This window comes from Narcine bancroftii, chromosome 2 (assembly GCF_036971445.1).
Source record: "Narcine bancroftii isolate sNarBan1 chromosome 2, sNarBan1.hap1, whole genome shotgun sequence".
NCBI classification, from domain to species: domain Eukaryota; kingdom Metazoa; phylum Chordata; class Chondrichthyes; order Torpediniformes; family Narcinidae; genus Narcine; species Narcine bancroftii.
In genome coordinates, this window is record NC_091470.1 from 65,696,419 (window position 1) to 65,717,979 (window position 21,561).

General features: G+C 38.4%; 3 protein-coding genes across 9 annotated transcripts in view; 1 reads left to right on the forward strand and 2 right to left on the reverse strand.

Moving 5' to 3' along the window:
• The window catches only part of kiaa0586 (KIAA0586 ortholog), a 427,045-nt gene extending 426,517 nt beyond the window's left edge, over positions 1–528 (reverse strand). The window contains exon 1 of one of the 4 annotated variants that reach the window (XM_069916886.1): positions 1–528. This exon is cut by the window's left edge and continues 578 nt beyond it. The gene's annotated coding sequence lies outside the window, so the exon portion shown is untranslated. The other 3 variants (XM_069916884.1, XM_069916883.1, XM_069916885.1) reach the window with 3 other exon arrangements.
• On the forward strand, positions 32–10,153 carry timm9 (translocase of inner mitochondrial membrane 9 homolog). Of its 3 annotated transcripts, none has more exons than XM_069916890.1 (5): positions 32–217; positions 5,091–5,176; positions 6,001–6,078; positions 6,177–6,272; positions 6,670–7,082. In XM_069916890.1, exons 3-5 carry the CDS (start codon positions 6,040–6,042, stop codon positions 6,805–6,807), a joined length of 273 nt encoding a protein of 90 aa, XP_069772991.1. In that variant the 5' UTR covers positions 32–217; positions 5,091–5,176; positions 6,001–6,039; the 3' UTR covers positions 6,808–7,082. The 3 variants fall into 3 exon arrangements, 2 of the variants coding, with proteins under 2 accessions (XP_069772991.1, XP_069772992.1); XR_011351330.1 differs by lacking the exon at positions 5,091–5,176 and adding an exon at positions 8,980–10,153 and having other exon boundaries at positions 34–217; positions 6,670–7,154; XM_069916891.1 differs by lacking the exon at positions 5,091–5,176 and having other exon boundaries at positions 32–146.
• Positions 6,947–21,561, reverse strand: LOC138753650 (mitochondrial import receptor subunit TOM20 homolog). 2 transcript variants are annotated; one of them, XM_069916888.1, is made up of 6 exons: positions 21,376–21,561; positions 21,171–21,242; positions 10,249–10,298; positions 9,059–9,140; positions 7,457–7,599; positions 6,947–7,147 (listed from the first exon to the last, which is right to left on the reverse strand). In XM_069916888.1, the coding sequence occupies exons 1-6, from the start codon at positions 21,500–21,502 to the stop codon at positions 7,094–7,096; spliced, it is 528 nt and encodes a 175-aa protein (XP_069772989.1). In that variant the 5' UTR covers positions 21,503–21,561; the 3' UTR covers positions 6,947–7,093. The 2 variants fall into 2 exon arrangements, with proteins under 2 accessions (XP_069772989.1, XP_069772990.1); XM_069916889.1 differs by lacking the exon at positions 21,171–21,242 and having other exon boundaries at positions 21,376–21,560.

The following is a 21,561-nucleotide window of genomic DNA, read 5'->3' on the forward strand; positions in this document are numbered from 1 at the left end:
GGCTGGCGCTCCATCCGGGTTCCATCGCGCGGGTCTGCGTCTGACGTCAGCGGCTCGCCAACCGGAAGGTGACTGTCAGCCATCCACCGGCGATTCACTTTTTGAAATGTTAAACCAAAGCGGAGGTTTCCAAGGAGCTTCACAAGGTTAATGGCAGTGATCGGTGGGGTGAACGCACGAGCGGATGATCAGGTTGGGCGGCGGGAACGGGCCTTCGGTAAGTCAGGGTTCTGGCAGCGGGGAGAACGCGGGCCGCTCCAGTGTAGGCTCGGAGGCGCCAGCGCGGTTAACGCGGGCCGCTCCAGTGCAGGTTCGGAGGCGGCAGCGGGGAGAACGCGGGCCGCTCCAGTGCAGGTTCGGAGGCGGCAGCGCGGAGAACGCGGGCCGCTCCAGTGCAGGCTCGGAGGCGTGGCCCGATGCTCATCGGTCCCGTTGTGGTTTCATCGACGCCGCCGGTTGTTCGCGGGGCAAGCGCTTGCTTTGGCTTCACGTGCTTCGGCTCTGCCGTGAAAAGGTGTCGTGCAGGAAACCGGGCTCCGCATGAGCGACCAGCCCTCCTGCTACTGCACGTGCATTTCTATTTTACTCCACCTCCCCCAGACGAAGAAATTGCAACATTTGCAAATATTTCTTCCAAACAAGTTGTTTTTCGCTTTATTCACTTTCCATCCAACTTGGCTCTGCAGTTGAAAAATTATAATTTCAAACGTCCATGATGATTTCATTTTTAAATAGATGCCAATTCTAACATTGCTTTAACTTTTTCTTTGATTCCACTCTCGTCACGTCAATTAATTCTTCCCCCCACCCTCCTAAAAGAAATGTAATAGTTATCCGTCTTGAGATGTAGTTTATAAGTCTTTGATTATTGATTTAAAACATTGACCTCGTCTAAATTCTTGCTTCCAGTCAGGGTTTGTGGTTTTTTAAAGTGGCCAATGAGACCAGTGTGTAAACTGACATCCTCCAATACAAATGAGGCAAGAGCTGGGCTCATCGGGTAGTTGGGATGCATTCTTGATGCATCTTGTGCAAGATTTCTGCATTCTGTAGGTTCTCAACCCTTCTCCACTTTGAATGGTCATGGGTCATAAACTTACAGGATGCTTTGAATAGATTAGAATTTTCAACAGAGTGCCAACTTTGGTGATCTGGTATTGAGTTTGCAAACATAAATTGTCCTATTTAGTACACCTATTGGGGGTGCTGGTCAAGGAGGTAGATCTTACAGTCACTATTAGTAGTATCTTTCAAGTACCATGAGATACCATTGTGCAGGAGGGCATGGGCCACTGCTGCACTGTGAACCCTGAACTTCGGGTCAAATCTGAGGTCTTGATCTTCAGTTATCCTTCACCTTGATCAGAGACTGGGCCAATGGTGATGCCCATTTCCACCAGGCAATTACTCCCAGAATATGAGAATTGGGTCACATTTTCCATAATCTTGTTATTGTTGGAGGGCATTGGTGCAGTGAGCAAGGCAAATCGTTAGTGGACCTTTATCTTGTGGGAATCAGTGTCTTATCATTCTTTTGTGTGCTTTGGTGAATAAATCAACAGCATCTTGAAATTCAACTTCCAAGTGTGCCCAGACACACATTTAATTTGCATTAAAACTGATTGGAGTAGTAATCAGATAGAAGAGAGATTAGACCCAAAAGCAATTGTTGGATGCTCAATCATCCCTCACCACTGGAGGGGGAAAAGAGGAGGAAAGGGTTGGGGGGGGGGGGAGAAGAGTTGTTGAACAATATGACTTGTAAGATCATTCTTTCTGACCCATCTTGAAGCCTCCTGGCATGACCGTGAGGGTAAAAAGGTTATGCTCATTAGTTATATTTTATTCCTTTTTAATTTGGACATGTATAGAGTCATAAAGCACAGAAACAGGCCCAAAATATCGATGGCCTTTTACTTCACGTGGCTGCTACATGATCTGAGTTTCTCCAGCACTTTTCTACACTATAGCAAGCTGGGCGCTTGTCCATGCCAAAGTACTGTCCAGCTTTAGTCCTATACGGTAGAAAAAGTTAAAAGAATTTTATGTTGCATTCTAAATATAGTATTACATGACAATAATGGAACCTTTTCTTACTTGTATGAAGCCTGTATCCCTTCAAGCTCCTCCCATCCATGTAATTATTTCTTAAAAGGAAGCCAATGTACCAGCCTCTGCCCCTTTGTCTGGCAGCTCATGCCAATATGCCCAGTATTCTAAGTGAAGAAATGTCCTGTTGCCTCCCTTCTAAATTATCCCCTCACCTTATAGTTAACCTTCTCATCTTAGTTTCTCCTACTCCAGGAAAGACATTGTTACTATTCACCTTATTTATATCCCTCATGATTTCATAGACTTCAATAATATCTCCTTTCAATTCCAAAGCTCAAAGGAAAACTGGCCTGGTTTTTCCAGTCTTATGATAACTTTTTGAATTCTGGCAACAACTTTGACCTCTTCTGTACCCCTTCCAACTTTATAATATTCTTCCGAGAGCTAGGTGACTGAAGCTGCACAGAATGTCGAAGTGTGGCATCACCTAAGCCTTGTGTTATTGGCCCAGAGGACCCCAAAACTCAGCAGCAGTAGAAATTCACCAAGACAAATGGTTATTTAAACAAAAGTCATTTTTAATTTTCTTTAAACATGGATCAAAATTTAACTTGTTACTATTAATTCCCTTCTAATTCTAAGTGCATGTGTATATAATGTATAGAAGTTCAGAAAAGCTCCTTGATTCACAGTCTAATCTTTCTTCTCATTCCTCCAAGTTCACCAGCATCAGGCAATTCTTATACTTTGCACAGAATTTAACATTTATGAATTTTCACCAAGCTCTGGTGCTCAGGAAGGTTCATTGCAGAGATAGATTTGTTGCTTGTTGGACAGACAAACTGATTCCCTCTGATCAACCACTTCAGTGTCTTGCTGAAGATACTTGCCCCATCAGAGTTTTCCAAATGATAACCTCTTCTTCTGCAGTTCACCACAGAGTTTTTGTTTCCCTTATTTCAGGTGAAACACTAGCCAGTCATTTCCTCTTGTATGGACCACAAGGATTTTCAACAGGCTGGACTCAGAACTCACAACCCACCTTCAAAATAAGGTTTCAACAAGCTGCCAACTTGCCATGACTGCAGAAACCAGTTTTCTCTCTCTCTCTCTCTCTCTCTCTCACACACAGAGAAACCCTATTTGTCTCCTCTCTCTCTCTCTCTCTCTCTCTCTCTGCAAAACCACATGACCTTCTTAGAACAGCAAACTGCATCCAGACAGATTAGAGCACCGGACCTAAACTTCTGAGCCCATTCATCTATTGCTTTCAAAACAAGAATCCATTTACACCTGCTTTTTAAATTTTTCAGCAGTCTCCTTGTTTTATTGTCTTTGCAAAGGTCCTCAATGCCTTCATGACTCACTTTCAGCAAAGCTCTTACATTTTAAATGAGATGTTTTGTGAAATGTTTGTTTGTGATCTACACTACCCCCCCACAATCTATCTCCTTCAAAAACATATCTATACATAATATAAAATATAATCCATCACACTTGTATAACTTCAACATAATGTTCCAATGACCCATCCAATGAAGACAAGCCTCCCAAATGCTCTTTTCACTTTCACTACCTGTGCTACCATCCTTAAGGAGCAATGTACCTGCATGCTTTGGTTCTTCTGTTCCATTACACATTTTAGGATACTGCCGTTAACAGAGAAAGCCCTGCCCTGCTTCCATTTTACCCAAATGCAGTGCATTACACTTTGATTTGAACTCCATCTGATATTCCTCAGCCCAGTTCCCCAACTGATCCAATTCCTGTTGTAAACTTTCTTCTCTGCCTAACACAGCACATGCTTTCAGGTCATCAGCAAACTTGCTCACATTGCCACAAACACCCTTGTCCAAATCATTAATGTGTATGACAAAAAGCAATGGTTCTAATACCAAACAATGAGACACGGTTGTCCAGTCTGAAAAATGTGACCTTTACAACTACTCTGTCTCCAATCACTGAAGCAACATCCTAGTCAACCTTTTTTGCACCCTCTTCAAAGCCTCCACTTTCTTCCTTTAATAGTGACCAGAATTGCACTCAAGTGCTTGAAATGTGGTCATACCAAAGTTTTACACGGCTACAAAGTGATTTCCTCTCAATTTTCATAGTGTACCAATTGATGAGGTCAAGCTTTCCCTATGTTTTCTTTATAACCCTATCCCATTTTGTCCACTTTCAGAAATTCTGCAGCTATGTGTCAGTGCTCCTGCCTTTTACAGTATTTTTTCCTCTTGTATTTAACCTTCCAAAATGCAACACAAAATACTTGTTTGCCATTTCTCCATCCAAATTTCCAGCTGATTAATATCCTGGTGTATTCTTTGACAACCTTCTTTGCTATCCAAAACAATATTTGTGTCACCTACAAACAAAATGACTGAAATTTTAACCAAATCTTAAATGTATTATAAACAAGTGGTCCTAACACTGATCCTTGCAGGGCACCACTGATCACAAACCTCCAGTCAGAAAAATATCACTTTACCACTGCCTTCCTCTCTTCAATGACCAAGCCAATTTAATTATAATAATAAAAAAATTATTAAATTGTATATTTAATATTGAAATAAAAATGTTAAAAAATACCTTCACTTAACTTTTCAGTGAATATTAGTGACCTTGTTTTAATGAAGTTGTCTTATGGTGAGCCCAGGAGCAAAGCATGAAGTCGGGTATTATCTTAATTTCTGACTGTGGTGAGCAAATGTAGAAATCTCGAGAGCATTGCAACTAGTTTGCTACCATTGATGGAGTTACTGGGTCAACGTGGCCCTGTTTTAGTTTATTTGGTTGCAGCATGATATGAGGTTGCTAATAAATTATTATTTGAACTGATACACATGACTGAAAATATCTGTGTGTAATTACAATATTTTACCTTGGTAGCCCTGGTTTATGATCTGGATTGTTAATCTGATCAGAGTACAAAACGAGCTGAAGCAGATTTATTTAAGAACTATTCTTGCGAAAGAATAATTGCCTTTACAACTGTCATTTGTCATTTTAATTCTCCATCTTTTTCTCTCATTCAGATTTGCCTTTGGCTATTGATATTGTTCCAAAGGTTCCAAGTAACTTCTCTCACTGTTCATCCATTGTTTCTAACAAGTTGGAATGGGTATGTTGATGGTTATGGGAGAGCTGGAAGGAGCAGGTTGCTGCTAGAAGTGGGAATCTCTTTAAAACACCCAGTATTGTCAAGTGCAAAGGGTTTTCTTATTTTTAAAAAATGCAAGTCTCAGGCATTACAGCTTTCTTCCCTTTCCTAAAAGATTGCCAATCAATTTTCTCAGCTTTCCTTCATTTTCTGCAATTTGACCATTCAATTTGTCTCCCTCTGTTTCCCCCCCCCCCCCCCCCCCACCCTCCTTCCTTTCCTCATGTTCTATTCCATTTTGTAATGAGGTCTGTCTATAATATTCCAAAATTCTGGGTTAGAATGATTCCTTGATTAGTTATACTTCTTTCTCCACAGATGAGGTTTTCAATTGTTTGCTTGGTTTGAACATTTTGTATGGCACTGTGTCTTTACTGGTACTTCAACTTTAGCTTGAGAATATTCCTGAACTCCAGTTAGCCCTATTGACTTGTTTTGCTGGTATAATTAGAAAAATAAAGCATCTGATGTTCACCTTTTGGCATTAAACCTGAGAGGAGAAATTGAATAAGCAAAGATTCTGAAACAAGTATGAAGGGAGTTTTTGAAAGAAAGAATCTGAAAGATTCCATCATTCCATGGCCTTCTACTTCAAAGAAATTGATTAAATCTGATTACATTTTCACAAGATACAACCTCTATTTTAGGATCTTTTGAATTTTCTTTGCACCTTCTCTGGCGTCTATCATTTAAAAACCATGATTAGACAATGCAGTTCTCCAAGACTTTACACAGATTTAAGAACTTTTTCCAATTTTAGTGTGCATGAATTGTTTTGTTTTCAGATACAATAGTCTTTCCCAAGGCCTAAAAACAGAGTTGTGATGGCAGCGCAAATATCGGAAACAGACCAGATAAAGCAGGTATTTTACATTTAACGTTTGTCTTGCACTGAAAGTTAATTGACATAATTAAGCCAATATGGGATTTAATACAATATTTTCATTCCTTCCATGTGCAGTTTAAAGAGTTTCTGGGCACATACAACAAACTTACAGAACACTGTTTTATGGACTGTGTAAAGGATTTCACAACCAGGGATGTGAAAACTGAAGAGGTATATACTGTATTGGGTTTACTCTGTCATTTGTATTCAACCACAAAAGTTGTATACCTGTGAAACACGCAAGTCTGCAGACGCTGTGATTGTAGTAAATACGCAGAAGTGCTGGAGAAATTCAGCAGGTTCATAACTTGACAAAGGGCTCTGGCCCGAAACTTTGGTTACATATATTTGTATTCTAGGGACTCTGCAGGACCTGCTGAGTTTCTCCAGCACTTTTATGTATTTGTTTAAAAAAAGTATACTTGCTTGGTTTTGATTTGAAAGTTACACATTTGATGTGATCCAGTCTTTCTTTTAAATTTACTTTGTAAATATTGCTACTGAAAGCTAAATAGAAGATGAAATCTTTATTTTTGGGATGAGTTTTTGATTTTCTTTTTAAATGCAGGTAACTTGTTCTGAGCACTGTCTTCAGAAATATTTGAAGATGACCCAAAGAATATCTATGCGTTTTCAAGAATATCATATTCAACAAAATGAAGCATTAGCAGCAAAAGCTGGACTAATTAGCCAACCTCGTACATAACAAAGGACTATTTGAGAGGTTAGGGCATAAATGGAGTTCAAGCCATGTAAATGAGTTCAAGAATGATCACTTTTTTTGTATCCAGAAACTTAAATTGTTAAAAATCAAGTGAAGATAGATGGAAACGAATTCAATACACTGATGGACCAAGGCTTCTGTTTTATTCTGAAAGTGAGCGGTACAGTTTTGAATTACTTTGTTAAGATTGATTCAACATTAAATCACTGAAGTTAGAGTTCACAATGATGGAATAAACTTTGTTGGAGCTGAAGAAAGTGTAAACATTTTATTCAACATCGTCATCTACCAAATTCTGTGCATTCAAACCAGCAAGGAAACGCTAAAAGGTAAGAACAAAAAAATTAGAAATCAGATATTTTTATTCAAGCATTTGAATAATTAAAGGATGTTTTGCATTTGTAATGATAGGTTTTAATAATGATACATCCAACTGAATGGGCCATAACATTAGTGCTTTCAAAACAATGATGCAATTCAAAACAGTCAACATACATCAGTGATAATTTCATTGGCAAATAATAGCAACATTAAAATGTATGTTGACTCATGTCATTTCACAATCAGGAAATGCAAGAAACTGAAGGAAATAACTGAATAAGTGTGGAAAAAGAAGTGGATATTGTCATACCTGTCTTACAGCCGGCAATCTTTGGATAAGCATTTGGAACACTTGGTGGGGTAGCGTTTGCTGGAGAACCTGCAATAGTTGCTGGGGCTGACCACATACCGACACTGCATTACTTAAATGATCAACTCCTTTCTCAGAGTCACCTGTAAAGAAAAACAATGGTGTCATAATTAAGGCTATGGTCCAGAAAGAGGATGAATGTTTCAAATCCAGTCAAATTGTGAATTGAAGAATGGGAATAAATGTGCTCATTTATTAAAATATTCCCATAAAGTGAATAAAGATCAGGATAGTTCAGTCATTTGTTACAAAACTAATCTTTTAACACAATAATATTTTGGCTTTGATCATTCTATTTCTGAAGAGGCTAGGTTGGATTTTCAACAATTCTTTCTTCAGGAATAAATTGCATTTTTAAAAAATAGTCAACCACATCAGAGATATGGTACATCCTATCTTATCTAATCTCATCGATTTCAGAAGCAAAGAATCCTAATCTACCAGTTCCTGGATTCAAATTGATGGCTAAACAAGGAGTGAGGAAATCTTAGCTCCCCTTTGTCTACATGATTCAATAAATCGGTAAACAAGAGGTGGTGTATTTGCCTGCAGTTAACCTCTCAGTAATAGGAAAAATGCTGAAATCTAATCCATAAAAACCTTTCACATTTTTTAAGAGCTCCATTTGTTAACTCTTTAAAAATATCCTAAACGACAGATTTCAACATTTTCCTGCTATCGATAACAGACAAATCTATTTCCCTGTTTTTTTCCCCTTCCTCTAAATAGTGGAATTACACTGCTATTTTCTGTTATAAAATCTATTAAAGTTTGGAAGATGACAACTGATACATCAACTATCACCAAAGCAACCTGCAAGAGACAAACATTAAATTTTGCTAATCATTTTCCTTTTTGAGATCTATGCAAACTTTTACAATATGTCTTGGTATTTCCCTACCCCCCCACCCTTTCATTTCAATGCCTTCGTCCTCCTTTGTTGAATTCTTTCTCAATCATTTATTTTTGTTTGGCAATGTCATATGCCTTTTGATTTAATCTAATACCATCTTTAACCTCAATTTATAGCCACAAATGGCTAACTTTGCCTGTTTTTCTTAATTATGGCACAAACTACTGTATTTTTATATATATAGTCATATTTTAATGTTATTTTGCACTCTACCATAACCAACTAAAGCCCCATTCCTTTCTAGTTTACTTCATTCAGATCAAATTAACAGTGAATGATTTAAACACAGCACTGGTATCTGATATATATTAAAAAAAACAGAATATGTTGGCAACTCAGCAAATCACACAGCGTCTCTGAAAAGAGAGAGTTAACATCTGATAAAGGGTCTGACCTAAAATGTTAACTGTGTTCCTCTTTTCACATTTTTCTTGACTTTTTGTTCAAGCAACTTCTGTTTTTACAGCCATGGTGAAAGAAATTTTAGATGATGGGTGCTAAACAAGTAGGTTTGATGTTGCTGAGTGTTATTGCATCTGCATTCATCCAGATAAGATGAAGAGCATCCATACAAAATTTGGTGTGGTTGTTAAAGAAGTAGATAATGAACAATAACAGCCCAGGTTTACCTCTTGCCAATAATTCTTCTCCTAACTGGACCTCTTCAAGAAAAAACTTCTGCACAGCTTCAACGTCTTTTAAATCAGGTAACTGAAATTACATGAAATTGAGAAACATGTATCTCTTAAATTAAAACCTGAAGAATGCGATATGGTTACATTGAACCTCAATTGGTATTTGCATGGTTTTTTTTTAAATATTCAGATCTAAATATAAAGTTTGAACAATCTTGTGGTTTGCATTTAACCTACAATGAACATTTTTTGTACACAGAACTTTTAATAGCAAATTTTTGAAGGATCAATGGGAAAGATTGAGGATGACGATAGATGCCCCATCTAAGTTGAATAAAGTTGTAGAGATAATTTGGAAGTAAATTCCATTGCTTGGCATGTAAGCAGTTAAAAGCAATTAATTTAAGGGATGATTAAAGCCAAATTTGAAGAAGCACATTTATCTTGGAGAAAGGCAGAGGGAAATGAAACAGTAATAGGAATTTAAAATTGAAATGTTGCAAGCAATATGTGAACAGAGCCTGATGCAAGTTAGAGCATGGAACTTTAACTTGAAGTAACTCAAGGGATAAGATGCTTTAGAATACTTGTATTTAAAGGCAAAAAGAAAGGATTGGATGAGGATTTCTGCAGCTGTGAGTCGAGACAGAAATTGAAGAAGTCACTGCTCTTAGTTACAGCAAGGAAACATTTTATAAAGCACATCTAGGTTCAAACTTGATATCCAAGTTGAGAAATGTGATATAATTATAAACATCAGGGGAAAAAAAAAGGAACTGGTGGCTTTGGAATAGTGTTTAATGGGGACTAAAGACAACATCTTCAACCTTTCTAATAGTTTGAAGAAATACTTGCTCTTTCAGAATCTAATATCAAAAAATCAACCAGTTTAAAGATTGTTCTTAATCATCATCCTCCATGTAACAATGCATGATGTTAAATGTCATTAAAGAATTGTCTCTCCACGCTTCAGCCAAAGCATGCCCTCAACAATGTACTGTATTATTGAAGATTGCTGTTTTATATTACATGACCATAAACCTTGTGTATCCCCAAAAAACAAAACTAAATAAAAAGGCCCTGACTATCCTCAAGTGCAATCAGGTAACTAAGCAGAAACTGGGTATCACAACACTCAAGGATTTCTGTATAATTCCACGAGACAGTACACAAGGATAAATTACCTTGCCAATGCTATCATTTGCTTTATCCTGTTGTCGCTGTTTTCTTCTTCCTGTAATTTTTTAAGAGTCCGTACAGCTATTTAAAATCATAAATGTGAACAATATAATATGAAACAATTTTTTTTGGAATTTGGAAGTAGATCAATGTACAGGTACACTCAGCCATTGGTAAAATAACAATGCAAGTTATATTAATTATATTTAATAGAATCTCAAAAATAAATTGTTCACCAGATTAAATGATCACAATTGCAATGATCAGTTAAAGCATCAGAGTCATTTATGCACTTTGAAGATTATCAAGCAAGTTCATATTTAATCTTCACCAAGTCAAAAGATTTTAAATAATTTTCATTTTAAGATCATTCCAAAGATCTGGCCAAGGAATAAATCAGAATTTACTGTCATGAACGAGTCACGAAATTCGGTGGTTGCAGCAGCATCGGAGTGAAAACATTCATATTATAAACCATCTCGCAACATAAATATTAAAAAAATTAAATTTGTAGTGCACGAAAAGTAAGGCAGTGTCTTTGATTCATTGATTATTCAGGAATCTGATGGCAGTGGGGAAGAAGCTGTCCCTGTGGCGCTGGGTGCTTGTCTCGGCTGCTTTGTCCTCTAATTTCCTACTCTGAACAAATATTCCAAATTCAGCAACATAATGCACAGTATCTTCTAAATAGTGTATTTTTCATCCAAGCAATCATGTTTGGCATAATTGGAAACAACTCTGCCTTAGCAATGGTACAAAGAACTTTAATTTCAAATATTATTTTAACAAAGTAGGAGTTTAGCCAGAAGCCAAGTATTGAATTGTGGTACAGAGATTAATATGTATACTTTGTCCTTGCATGTGGGACTCAGAGTTGCAGTCTGCAAAATTTTAGTTCACTTTATCAGAATTGAAAGCGCTTACTAAACATTTATTGAATGTGCAGCCAAGTGAAAAAAAATGTCAAAATCACCTTCGTTTTAGTACCCTTGCATGATCCTGAATTTATACCGGTAATTACAGTACGTTTCTCTGTATCTGAAGTTCTGAATACTGAAAAGATCCAAAAACTGAATTTTGCAGTGCTGACACATCACAAATTGGAAAAAAAATTATCACCCAACTTGACACTCTGTTGACGCCATTCAGATAACAACAGATCGCTTGTGTACATTATTTCATACATTTAATGCTCAAAAAGACTGCCATTGTTTTTTTAGTGTTGTTTAACCACTGATGCAAGTATTCTGCTCATGCTACTTAAAGCCATTGTTCCTATATCGGAAAAACCCCAAAAAATGAAAAAACGTCTGGTCCTAAGTGTTTCGGATACCAGGGAAACGTACTGTAGTAATTTATTATTGTTCTAACATGCAATATAGTTCTTAAATACTAAACTGTAACTATAAATCACACAAAACTTTAGATAATTGCATTAAAGTTGAACTAAAATCTATTTTTAAAATCAGAGGTAACATTTTCCATTATGGGGAAAAAAATGTAAATAATTTCAAGAGGCAAACAGGAGACTACAGCTGCTAAAATCGGAAGCCAAACACTCCTCTCTTGCAGGAACTCAGCAGGTCAAGCACCATCAGTGGGAGAAAAAAAAGTGGTCAATGTTTGAGCCAAAACTATTTATCAAAAAAATGTCGCACTGAAGCCAGAGGACAGGGTGGGACAGGGAAGAGCCTCATATCAGATTGGTGAATCATGTAAAGGTTAAAACAGAGATAGAGAGGATTGGCAGATGCCAGACAAAGTGAGAGAGAAGCAAGAAAAACCAATGGGTCAAGTGGTGGACGTTGAGTCATATAGGACAGATTAGGGTGAGTGCATATAAATAGAGAAGGTGAGAATGGTGGTATAAAGGGAGACCAAATTGAATGAATGGGGGGGAAGGGGAAAAGAAAGCAAAAGAATCCAGCAGAGAGATGGGTTTGGTGGGGGAAACCAAAGAGCAGGGGGGAGATAAGAATGGATGGGAAAGGGGACATAAAGGAGGAAGGGGAACTGCAATTGAGAGAACTCATTACCTGAAAGAGTACCAGAGCGTCAATACTCACCAGTGTCAATACTACATCAGGAGTGCTGAATACAGTAGAATCGGAATTAATTGTCATGAAGAAATTAGGTGTTTTGCAACAGCATCACTGTAAACATTTACAAAAATAAAAACAGTGCAAGAAAAAGTCAAAGTAAGGCTGTGTCTGTGGTTCATTGTTCATTCAGGAATCTGATGGCAGAGGAGAAGCTGTCCTTGTGATGCTGAGTGCTCATCTTCAGGCTCCTGTACTTTTTTCCCCAATGGTAGCAGAATGAGGAGGACATGGCCTGGGTGCTGAGGGACTTTGAGGATAGAGGTTGCTCTCTTAAGACTACACTTCTTGTAGATGTCCTCAATGGAGTGAAGTCTGGTGGGTGTCAATGATGTCGCAGGTCAAGTTAACAACCCCTTTAAATTTTTTTTTCTTGTCCTAAGCATTGGTACCTCTGTACCAGACAGTGATGCAGGCAGAATGCTCACCATGGTACATCTATCGAAGTTTTTGAGGGTCTTTGGTGACATCTCCTGGCTGGTTAGCCTTTTTTGTGATTACATTGACATGAAGGCTCCAGGGGAGATGTTGACATTCAGAAATTTGAAGTTCTTGACCTCTGCTGACTCCTCGAGAACTGGTTCATGCTCTTGTGATTTCCTCCTGAAGTCCACAATCATCTCCTTAGTTTTGTTAATGTTGATGCAAGGTTGTTGTTGTGTTGAACAACCTGATCTATCCCCCTTCTGTACGTTTCATCATCGTCGTCTGTGATTCTGCCGACAACCATGGTGTCATCGGCCAATTTATGGTTAGCAATTGAATTGTATCTAGCCACGTAATCATGGGTGTAGAATGACTAGGGTAGTGGGTTAAGTGTGCATCCTTGATGGTCATGTGATGCGGACGAGCTGAATGGTCAGACCCCACAAGAGCTCCTCGATTCAATCCTGCAAATTGACTGAAAATTACTACAACATTGACAAGAAGAACAGAGCATCCCTCTTGGAAACAGACAAGACCAACAAGCGGAGATAAACACTATTGGAGCCTCCGCACAGGAGAGATGAGATGCAGGAAGAGCCCAGGGCAGACCAGTGCCGACAATTGGCGATATGATGGGGATCGTACAATTGCTGGCTAATAAAAAAGCAAGACCCAAGACAAAGGTCCAAAGATAATGAAAGCAGTGGGTAAAATGAAAACTACACTTGCTACTCTAACCAACCACATGGCAGCCACCGAAGACAAAAGGGAGGGCAGGCTGGAGAAAATTGAAAACAATACAGATGCCTGGATAGTTGAAAGAGAGAGACTGTTGGAGAAACTGGATTCGTTAGAAAATTATAATAAGCAACAATGTAAGGATTGTGGAGGTAAGGGAAGGGACAGCAATCGGTGAGTTCATGAAATGGATCCTGAAGATGCTGGGAATAAATGGGTGTAATGAGCCCATTGTAATTGAGAGGTCCCACCGAACCTCCAGTCCCTGACCAGGGCAAACCAACACCCACCCCTGGTACTGATAATACTGCACAAATACCAAGGCAGGGAGATAATACTCCACGTAGCCAGGGAGCTCGATGGGCCATTGTTAGAAGGGACGAGGATCACCTTTTTCCCTGACTTTAAGTGCAGCATTGGTCAAGGAGAGGAAATAATTCATCATTCAAAGAATCCTATGTACAAAAAAAATTGGATATGCCCTGTTGCATCCAGCGATATTATGAATCAACATACCAGGAGGGGACAAAGAAAATATTTAAAAGATTCCTGAAAGGCAATGGTGCTGGTACAGAAAATGAAGACCCAATGGGGAGATGGAAAAACAAGGAAAATGGACTAAGGGACAAAGGGCATAAGGGATAAGGAAAATAATGAGATATCCTTTTTCTTGACAGTTTTTGTATAGTCCAAAGAGGGATAGCAAAGCAATATAATACATAAGGGATTTAACAACAATAGGAGGAGACGAGGGCAATCGATTTATATACAATGAGGAGTGGGAAAGAGAATTGAAGGGTAAAATCTTCAATGAGAGTGGAAGGTGAACCTGGCTTAAAGGGGAACAATGTCGCCAAGGAGTTAGTTATTGGCGCTAAAATAAAAGGTAGAAAATTTAGTATATATAAAGAGGGTATTTGTTGTTTTTTTCCCCCGTTTTTTTTTCTTTGTGTTTCCAGCAGCACCGTCAATGTGAAGGAAAGAAATACTTGAATTGAGGCAAGCACACGGCTATAGAAGAACATATGTGGGCTTCCAGAGAGAGATAAGCACAAACATAGATATCAATGAAAAAGACATTAAAACTCATGAGTATTTATATAAATGGATTGAACAGACATTAATACAGAAAATACATCTCACAAAGTATGAACATACCAAACTAAAAAGTGATTGGGTGGGACAAGTAATATTATCTTCATATAATAAATAAAAATGTTCCAGTAGTGGTGAAGGAGGTAGTAGCGGATCCGAATGGACAATATATAATAGCACACTGTAAGATCTACTCAGAGGCCTGGTCACTTATCAACCTTCATGCACCAAACACAGACAATAAGCTATTTATACAAAAGGTCTTTCTTAAAAAAGGTGGAGGACAAAACAATGTTTTAATTGGGAGAGATTTCAATTTTTGTTTGGATCCTATATTGGATGAATCCACACAGACAGTGACAAAAACTAAAGCATCAAAAGCCACACTAGCATATATGAAGGATCTAAACCGAATAGATGCCTGGAGATGGTTACACCCCTAAGCTAGAGACTACTCCTTTTACTCAAAACCCCATGATTCTTTCACCAGAACTGACTATTTCCCAATGTTGACACAGTTGGAATGCAGAATGGTTGAATCGGAGTATTTAGTCAGATTATTTTTGGACTATTCACCTTTAGCATTGATGATAATAATGCTGGAAAAACAGGCACCAATGTATAGGTGGTGACTCAATTCTATGCTGTTGAAAAGAGAAGACCTGTGTACATTTATAAGGGAACAAATTAACGTATTTTGTGAAACCATCTCCCCATCTACTAACAACAGTTTCCTGATATAGAACAAACTAAAAGGCTACCTGAGGGGGCAGATAAATATCATACACTAAAAATAACCAGAAAAAAACATATGGCAGAAATTAATAATCAGGAAAAAGAAATTACAGCACTAGAGAAGGAATATAAAAAATCTGGCTCAGAGGATAAATACCAATTTTTAATAAATAAAAGTTTAAATACAATAAAAACATTCAAAATTTAAAAAGACAATGAGATTGAAACAAAAATATTATGAATTGGGGGGAAAGAGAGCACAAAGTTTTGTCTTGGCAGCGAAAGGCAGAGGAAACCTCAAAGACTATCAACACACTTCAACTGGAGTCAGATATATCTCACAATCCAAATTAATAATTAGTACTTTTAAACAATTCTATGCAGAATTATATAAATCAGAATAACCACAGGATCAAACAAAAGTAGATGATTTTCTGAATGGAATTGAACTGCTGAGATTGAGGCAAGAGGACCAGATGACTTAAGATGTTTCCCCCTTCCTCCCCCGCCCCACTCCCAAATCTTGGGATAACATTGAAAAAACTTTGGGATTGTTACAAGCTAATAAGTCTCCAGGGGAGGATGGTTTCCCACCTGAGTTTTACAAAAAGTTTAAAGATTTGTTGATGCCACTCATGATGGGTGTGGTCAATCAAATGGCGGACACAAAGACTCTCCCGGAAACCTTTTCAACAGCAATAATTGTGATGCTACCCAAGAAGAATAAAGATCCATTAAAATCTGTGTCTCACTGTTAAATACAGACTACAAGATAATAGCCAAAGCACTGGCTGAGAGATTGGGCCAATAGCTCTCAAAATAAATCCAGACCAAGCAAGTTTCATATAAAAAAAATTCTCCTGACAACTTGATAAGATTATTGAATATAATACATTTGGCACAATCCAGAGAAGATCCCAGTGTAGCAGTAAATCTGGATGCAGAAAAAGCCTTTGATAGATTGGAATGGTCATATTAATTGGGTGAAAACACTATATTCTAAACCACAAGCAAGGATCATAACAAATGGCCAAATTTTGTCGACATTCCCCTTACTTAGGTCTAGCAGACAGAGTTGTTCACTGACTCCAAGGCTGTTTGTATTATCTATTGAATTATTAGCAGAATATTTTAGAAGGGACCCAAACATTAAGGGGCCAAGCTGAACAGAAAATAAACCTATTTGCAGACAATGTGCTATTATTGCAGTTATTTGATTTTCAAAGTTTTTGGGGGGGGGGAGGGAAGGAAATTGTAAGTAATCCCCTCTATGGGCACCAGTCTTACCTTCAAAGACAACTACAAGCGACAGTGTCAAGAAAGCAACCTTTTTCCGCTAGGACTCTCACCACCCAGGCAATACCCTTTTCTCACTGCTACCATTGGGAAGGAGGTTCCCGTACTTGAAGGTGAAAACTTATCTGTGTACAAAAACAGCTTCTTTCTCTCTGCCATCAGATTTCTGAATGGACAATGAATTGTGGACACCACTTTTTTTTTGCACTAATTTATTTATTTCCTTTTAATGTAATTTATTACAATTTTGCACCTGTCAGGCTGCCTCAAAGCAGTGAATTGACATGTTCAAGACAATAAATTGTGATCCTAAAAAATTCAATCTTATACATAGGTGGGAAAGAGAAGCAGACAAAAAACACAAAGGAAAAACTGGCAAGGCACCATTTCTCTGATTAATGATTTTTAAATCTGAATAAATCTTTGGAGTTAAAATTCTTCTCTCGTGATATTTGACCCAGACTTGCATGGGACCAATCATTGACAGGGAAATGGGGCCAGTAGCCAACGCTGCAGTGCATCTGTCATTCACACAACCACACTACTATTTCCCTGACCATCCATTTTGATTTTTAAATAATTTCAATCAAGTACTTTGAAATGACTTCAACATGTAACACATATATGAGGGAGCTTCTAATAATGTAGCATTCCCTCAGTATTACATAAAAATCTCAATCAAGAATATCTACTCAAGGCCTCAGGTAGGATTTGTGCTTAAAATGTTCTGAATAAAAACAACAAATAACTAAATACTGTATGATGCTACTGAAGTGGTAGTGGTTTAGGTTGTCTCCAGATTTTACTAGAATTATAGTTCGACATATTTGAGCATGCATCTCAAATATACCAAAAACTTGCATCTATGCAACTCTAAAAAAACATATCATATCAATGTGATACATAGAAGAGTAACTAAAAATGGAGAGCAAGTATAGGTACAGGAAGAGGTGTGACAGAAAGTGCAATGATAAAAAAAGTGACCACAAGTGAATTGGAAGATATGTGGATAGTAAAGCAGATTCTAAATATAGAGTTAGCCAGTATTCTTTTATAGCACCAATGGAATCGCAAGGAGAGTTACATGCAGGTAGGGGAGAAAAGTTAAAAAGCAGCATTTGCATGGAGAGAGGGTTACACACAGGTTGTGGAGGAGAGCTACAGTGATTGGTAATTCAATAATTAGGAGAACAGAGGTTTTATGAACAAAATCAAGACTCCTGGATGGTAATGTGGCCTCCCAAGTACCAGGCATGTCTTAGATCAAGTCCGCAGCATTTTCAAGTGGAGGGTGAGCAGCCAAATGTCAATATTTCACGTTGGTACCAATGACATGGATAGGAAAAGGGATGAGGTCCTAAGTTAGGAAGGAAGCTGAAAAGCAGAACCTCTGGATTGATTGTTTTTGTGCATACTGTGGTGGAATGGAGTGGAGACAGTCACCCACCTCTTTGCCAAGTGCAGATTTGCAAAGATTATGTGGAGAAGGATGCAAGGGTCCTTGTCACAGTTTATTGCTTGCAGCAGCGTGAAAGAGAACTCTGATTTACGGGCTGGTCCTGGGACATACACAGAGTCAGTCAAACAGAACTGCTGAAAGACCATCAACATGGTGAAATATACACTCGTCTGCCTGAAACTGGTTGGTCTTTCAGCACATGGAGATATTGGTAAGGGAATGCTGCTGGAGTAGAGGCTTGGTGCAGCCAACGCGAAGATCCTGTGGGGAAGGTCCCTAGTCAAGAATCCTCCCATTACCAATTGAGGGGCTGAGACATGGGCATGTCCCTCAAACAACCCGGTGGTGGGGAGGGGGGGGGGGGGTGGGAGAGCGACAAGGCACCATGGGAGCAGTTATGGTGTAATTAGAGAACAAATGTAACATTGTACATTAACAGGAGTGTATAGAAATATGATTGACATGATAGGTGAGAAAAGACATTGAACAGTTTTCTTTTTAAATAATTTATTTTGAATAAAGTCTATTTTTTGGGGGAAAAAAGTAATCCCTCTGCCACACGCCAGTGTGAGCACAGTAAGAAGTTATGGCCAATTGTATGGTGTATTTAAGGCAGAGACTGACAATTATCTGAATAATCAGGGTAACAAAGGTTATGGGGAGAAGGTGAGGTTGACTGGAAGGAATGATCAGCTCATGATGGAATGGTAGAGCAGATTCAATGGGCTGAATGGTCCCCCTCCTATATTTAATGGACCAACTTTTTTTTTTAAAAAAAGTTCTGAACCACATGCATTCAGCTGTCACTCTCTGCAGGTTTAAACAGAAATGAGGTTGGATCCATGCTTCTTCTCAATGTTTTTGAATATCCATAATTATATATATGAATACATTGAACCAATTATTGTTTATGTAAATACTGTGATCAGTTTTCCGGACCACTCATCTAATCGGCTTGTTCTAATTGAGTGCAGCCTTGGTTTACTTTTGGAAATCACAACAGATCACTGCTTTTAAGTACCAACACACTAAACAGTAGTTTATCTGAAATTACTTCTGTTTTAGATGTTTTAAAAATTTGCTGATATTTTTGGGACATTATAGGGAATATATTTATTTGGGGATTGCACTAGGTACAAAATAATGGTTTCTGCAGGAAGACTGTGCCCAATCCAATGTAGATTAATGAAAACACAGCATTGGAATGTAGAATCACTTTTTTAAGTACCAACACACTAAACAGAAGTAGTTTATCTGAAATTACTTCTGTTTTAAATGTTTTAAAAATTTGCTAATATTTTTGGGACATTATAGGGAATATATTTATTTGGGGGTTGCACTAGGTACAAAATAATGGTTTCTGCAGGAAGACTGTGCCCGATCCAATGTAGATTAATGAAAACACAGCATTGGAATGTAGAATCACTTTTTTTTAAAATTGTGGAACTGGCAGGGAATATTATTTTACAATCAATCAATACACGATAAAAATTAACCAATATGTTTGAGGGATTTATGCCTAAATTCACTTTCGAAATTGCCTGTTTTCACAACATATTTCAGGCTGAAGTCCAGTGTGAGCAATCTCATGGTCATCTTTAGAGTTTACCTGCTTCATCTCAGTCTCCACATCTGCCTCCACTCAACTGCTGAAAATCTCATCCATGTTTCGATAACCTCAAAACAAACTTCTTCCACCTGACTTTCCATTTTCATCCTCTGCTGCCTATAATGCTAACCTACACCAAGTACTCACATCCATAGCAGTTTGTTCACTCTAATCAAACTTCAGTTTCAACTTTTGCACATTTACAAAACTTTCCAAGACTTCATCCTACCTTTGAAACGAAAGCACAATCATCCAAAATATTGCCATGCATGATTGTGGTGTGTTATGCATTCCCTTTCAGTTCAGTGGTCATCCATTCAGTTGGCTCAGTCTTAGGTTCTAAACTAGAATGTGGCATTCCCTCTATCATTATCACCTTTAGCTTTGTCTGATTTCACAAGGAAACGCTATGGGATGATTTCCTACATTAAAGGTTCTGCAGAAATATCCATTTATGGAAATCTTTTATGGATGATTAGATTCAATACTGTACCTTTAATGCAAAAAGCTGCTAATACAAATTGCCTCAACATTCACTGTCAGATTTTGCAACCCCATTGAACATGGGGTTGCTGCCTTTTAGTCAAGAAATAAGAACAAACAGGAAATTTATGAGAATGAATGCATTTAGCAGAATAAAAATACGTTGGTAAGATGTTAGGATGTGATATTCCGCTGAAAGTACTTCAAACTAAGCTTTTGTAATTAAGGACACCATTTTTTTTTCCCCAAAATCCCTTACAAAAAAGGGCAACACCATTAATTTGAAATGTATAAATTCTGAAAGACAAATCCAAAAAGGGAATTTACAGATTAGTTGTCTTCTGGAATATGTAGTTTTCTTATTGAAATTGTTTTTCTAGGAAAAGTAGTCGACTGAACTTTATTTATTCCAGAATATGCAAAACAGCATCAGTATCCACTTCATCCCAAGTACTGAGATTCTAATTACACTCTGTTGGCTCTGCCAGGGCAGGCCACATTGACAGCAGACTCACTATTCCAAGGTCTGTTATGCAAATACAGCTTTGAAAACTTGCAAATTCCCATCGTTTCCTGACCTCAAACTAGAGAGGCAGTATTTCGTTCGAGTTTGTGCCTCAAATGCTCAGCAACATACCTTTCTGTAGCTACTCCATTTCCCACAGCATCAGTACTCACCTCTTGATGCTAAGGTGATCCTGTGCCCCTTAATTATCTCAATTTCTATTTTTTTGTTAGTTGACTGCATTCCCAACTTATCCGAAGCCATTTAAACTGAAGCTTGCAGCTCCCACACCACCTCGAATTTGTACACATTCAGGTGAATCTTCTGCAGTCTGCACCAACTTGCTGCCTTGGCCGTGAATTCACTTGGAACATTAATTTGAACACAGCCTATTTTTCGAATTTCCCAACACGAGTGACCTAAAGCAGATGGTGTTGGGTTGAAGGTGAATTTGTGAAAGTACTGAGTCATGGAAACAGTACCTCGGTCTCTGCTTTCACGGGTGCACCTTGACCTCCCCAGAGTGTCCACTTTTTGCTTTTTCGACATCTTTCCTGCAATTTAGCCCAAGATGAAGAGTGAGCAATCGAATTCCCTTCCCGCCCGCTTCAGCCGCCACCATGAGGTCCAACCATCCAATGGTCGACGCGAACAACGAGGATGTGGGCGGAGACCGAAAGCACTTACTTTCGCGTAGTTTCACTTTGAAATCGGGGGCTTTTCTTCTTTTCCTGTCAAAATAAATGCAGTAACCGATGAATGCGGCTCCGAAGACTCCCGCCACGATGGCCCCCGTCCTCCCGATCTGCAGCATTCCGAGCAGACGCGCTCCTTCACTCCCACCCCCGAGCCGGCCGGAAGTGTAACCTGGGC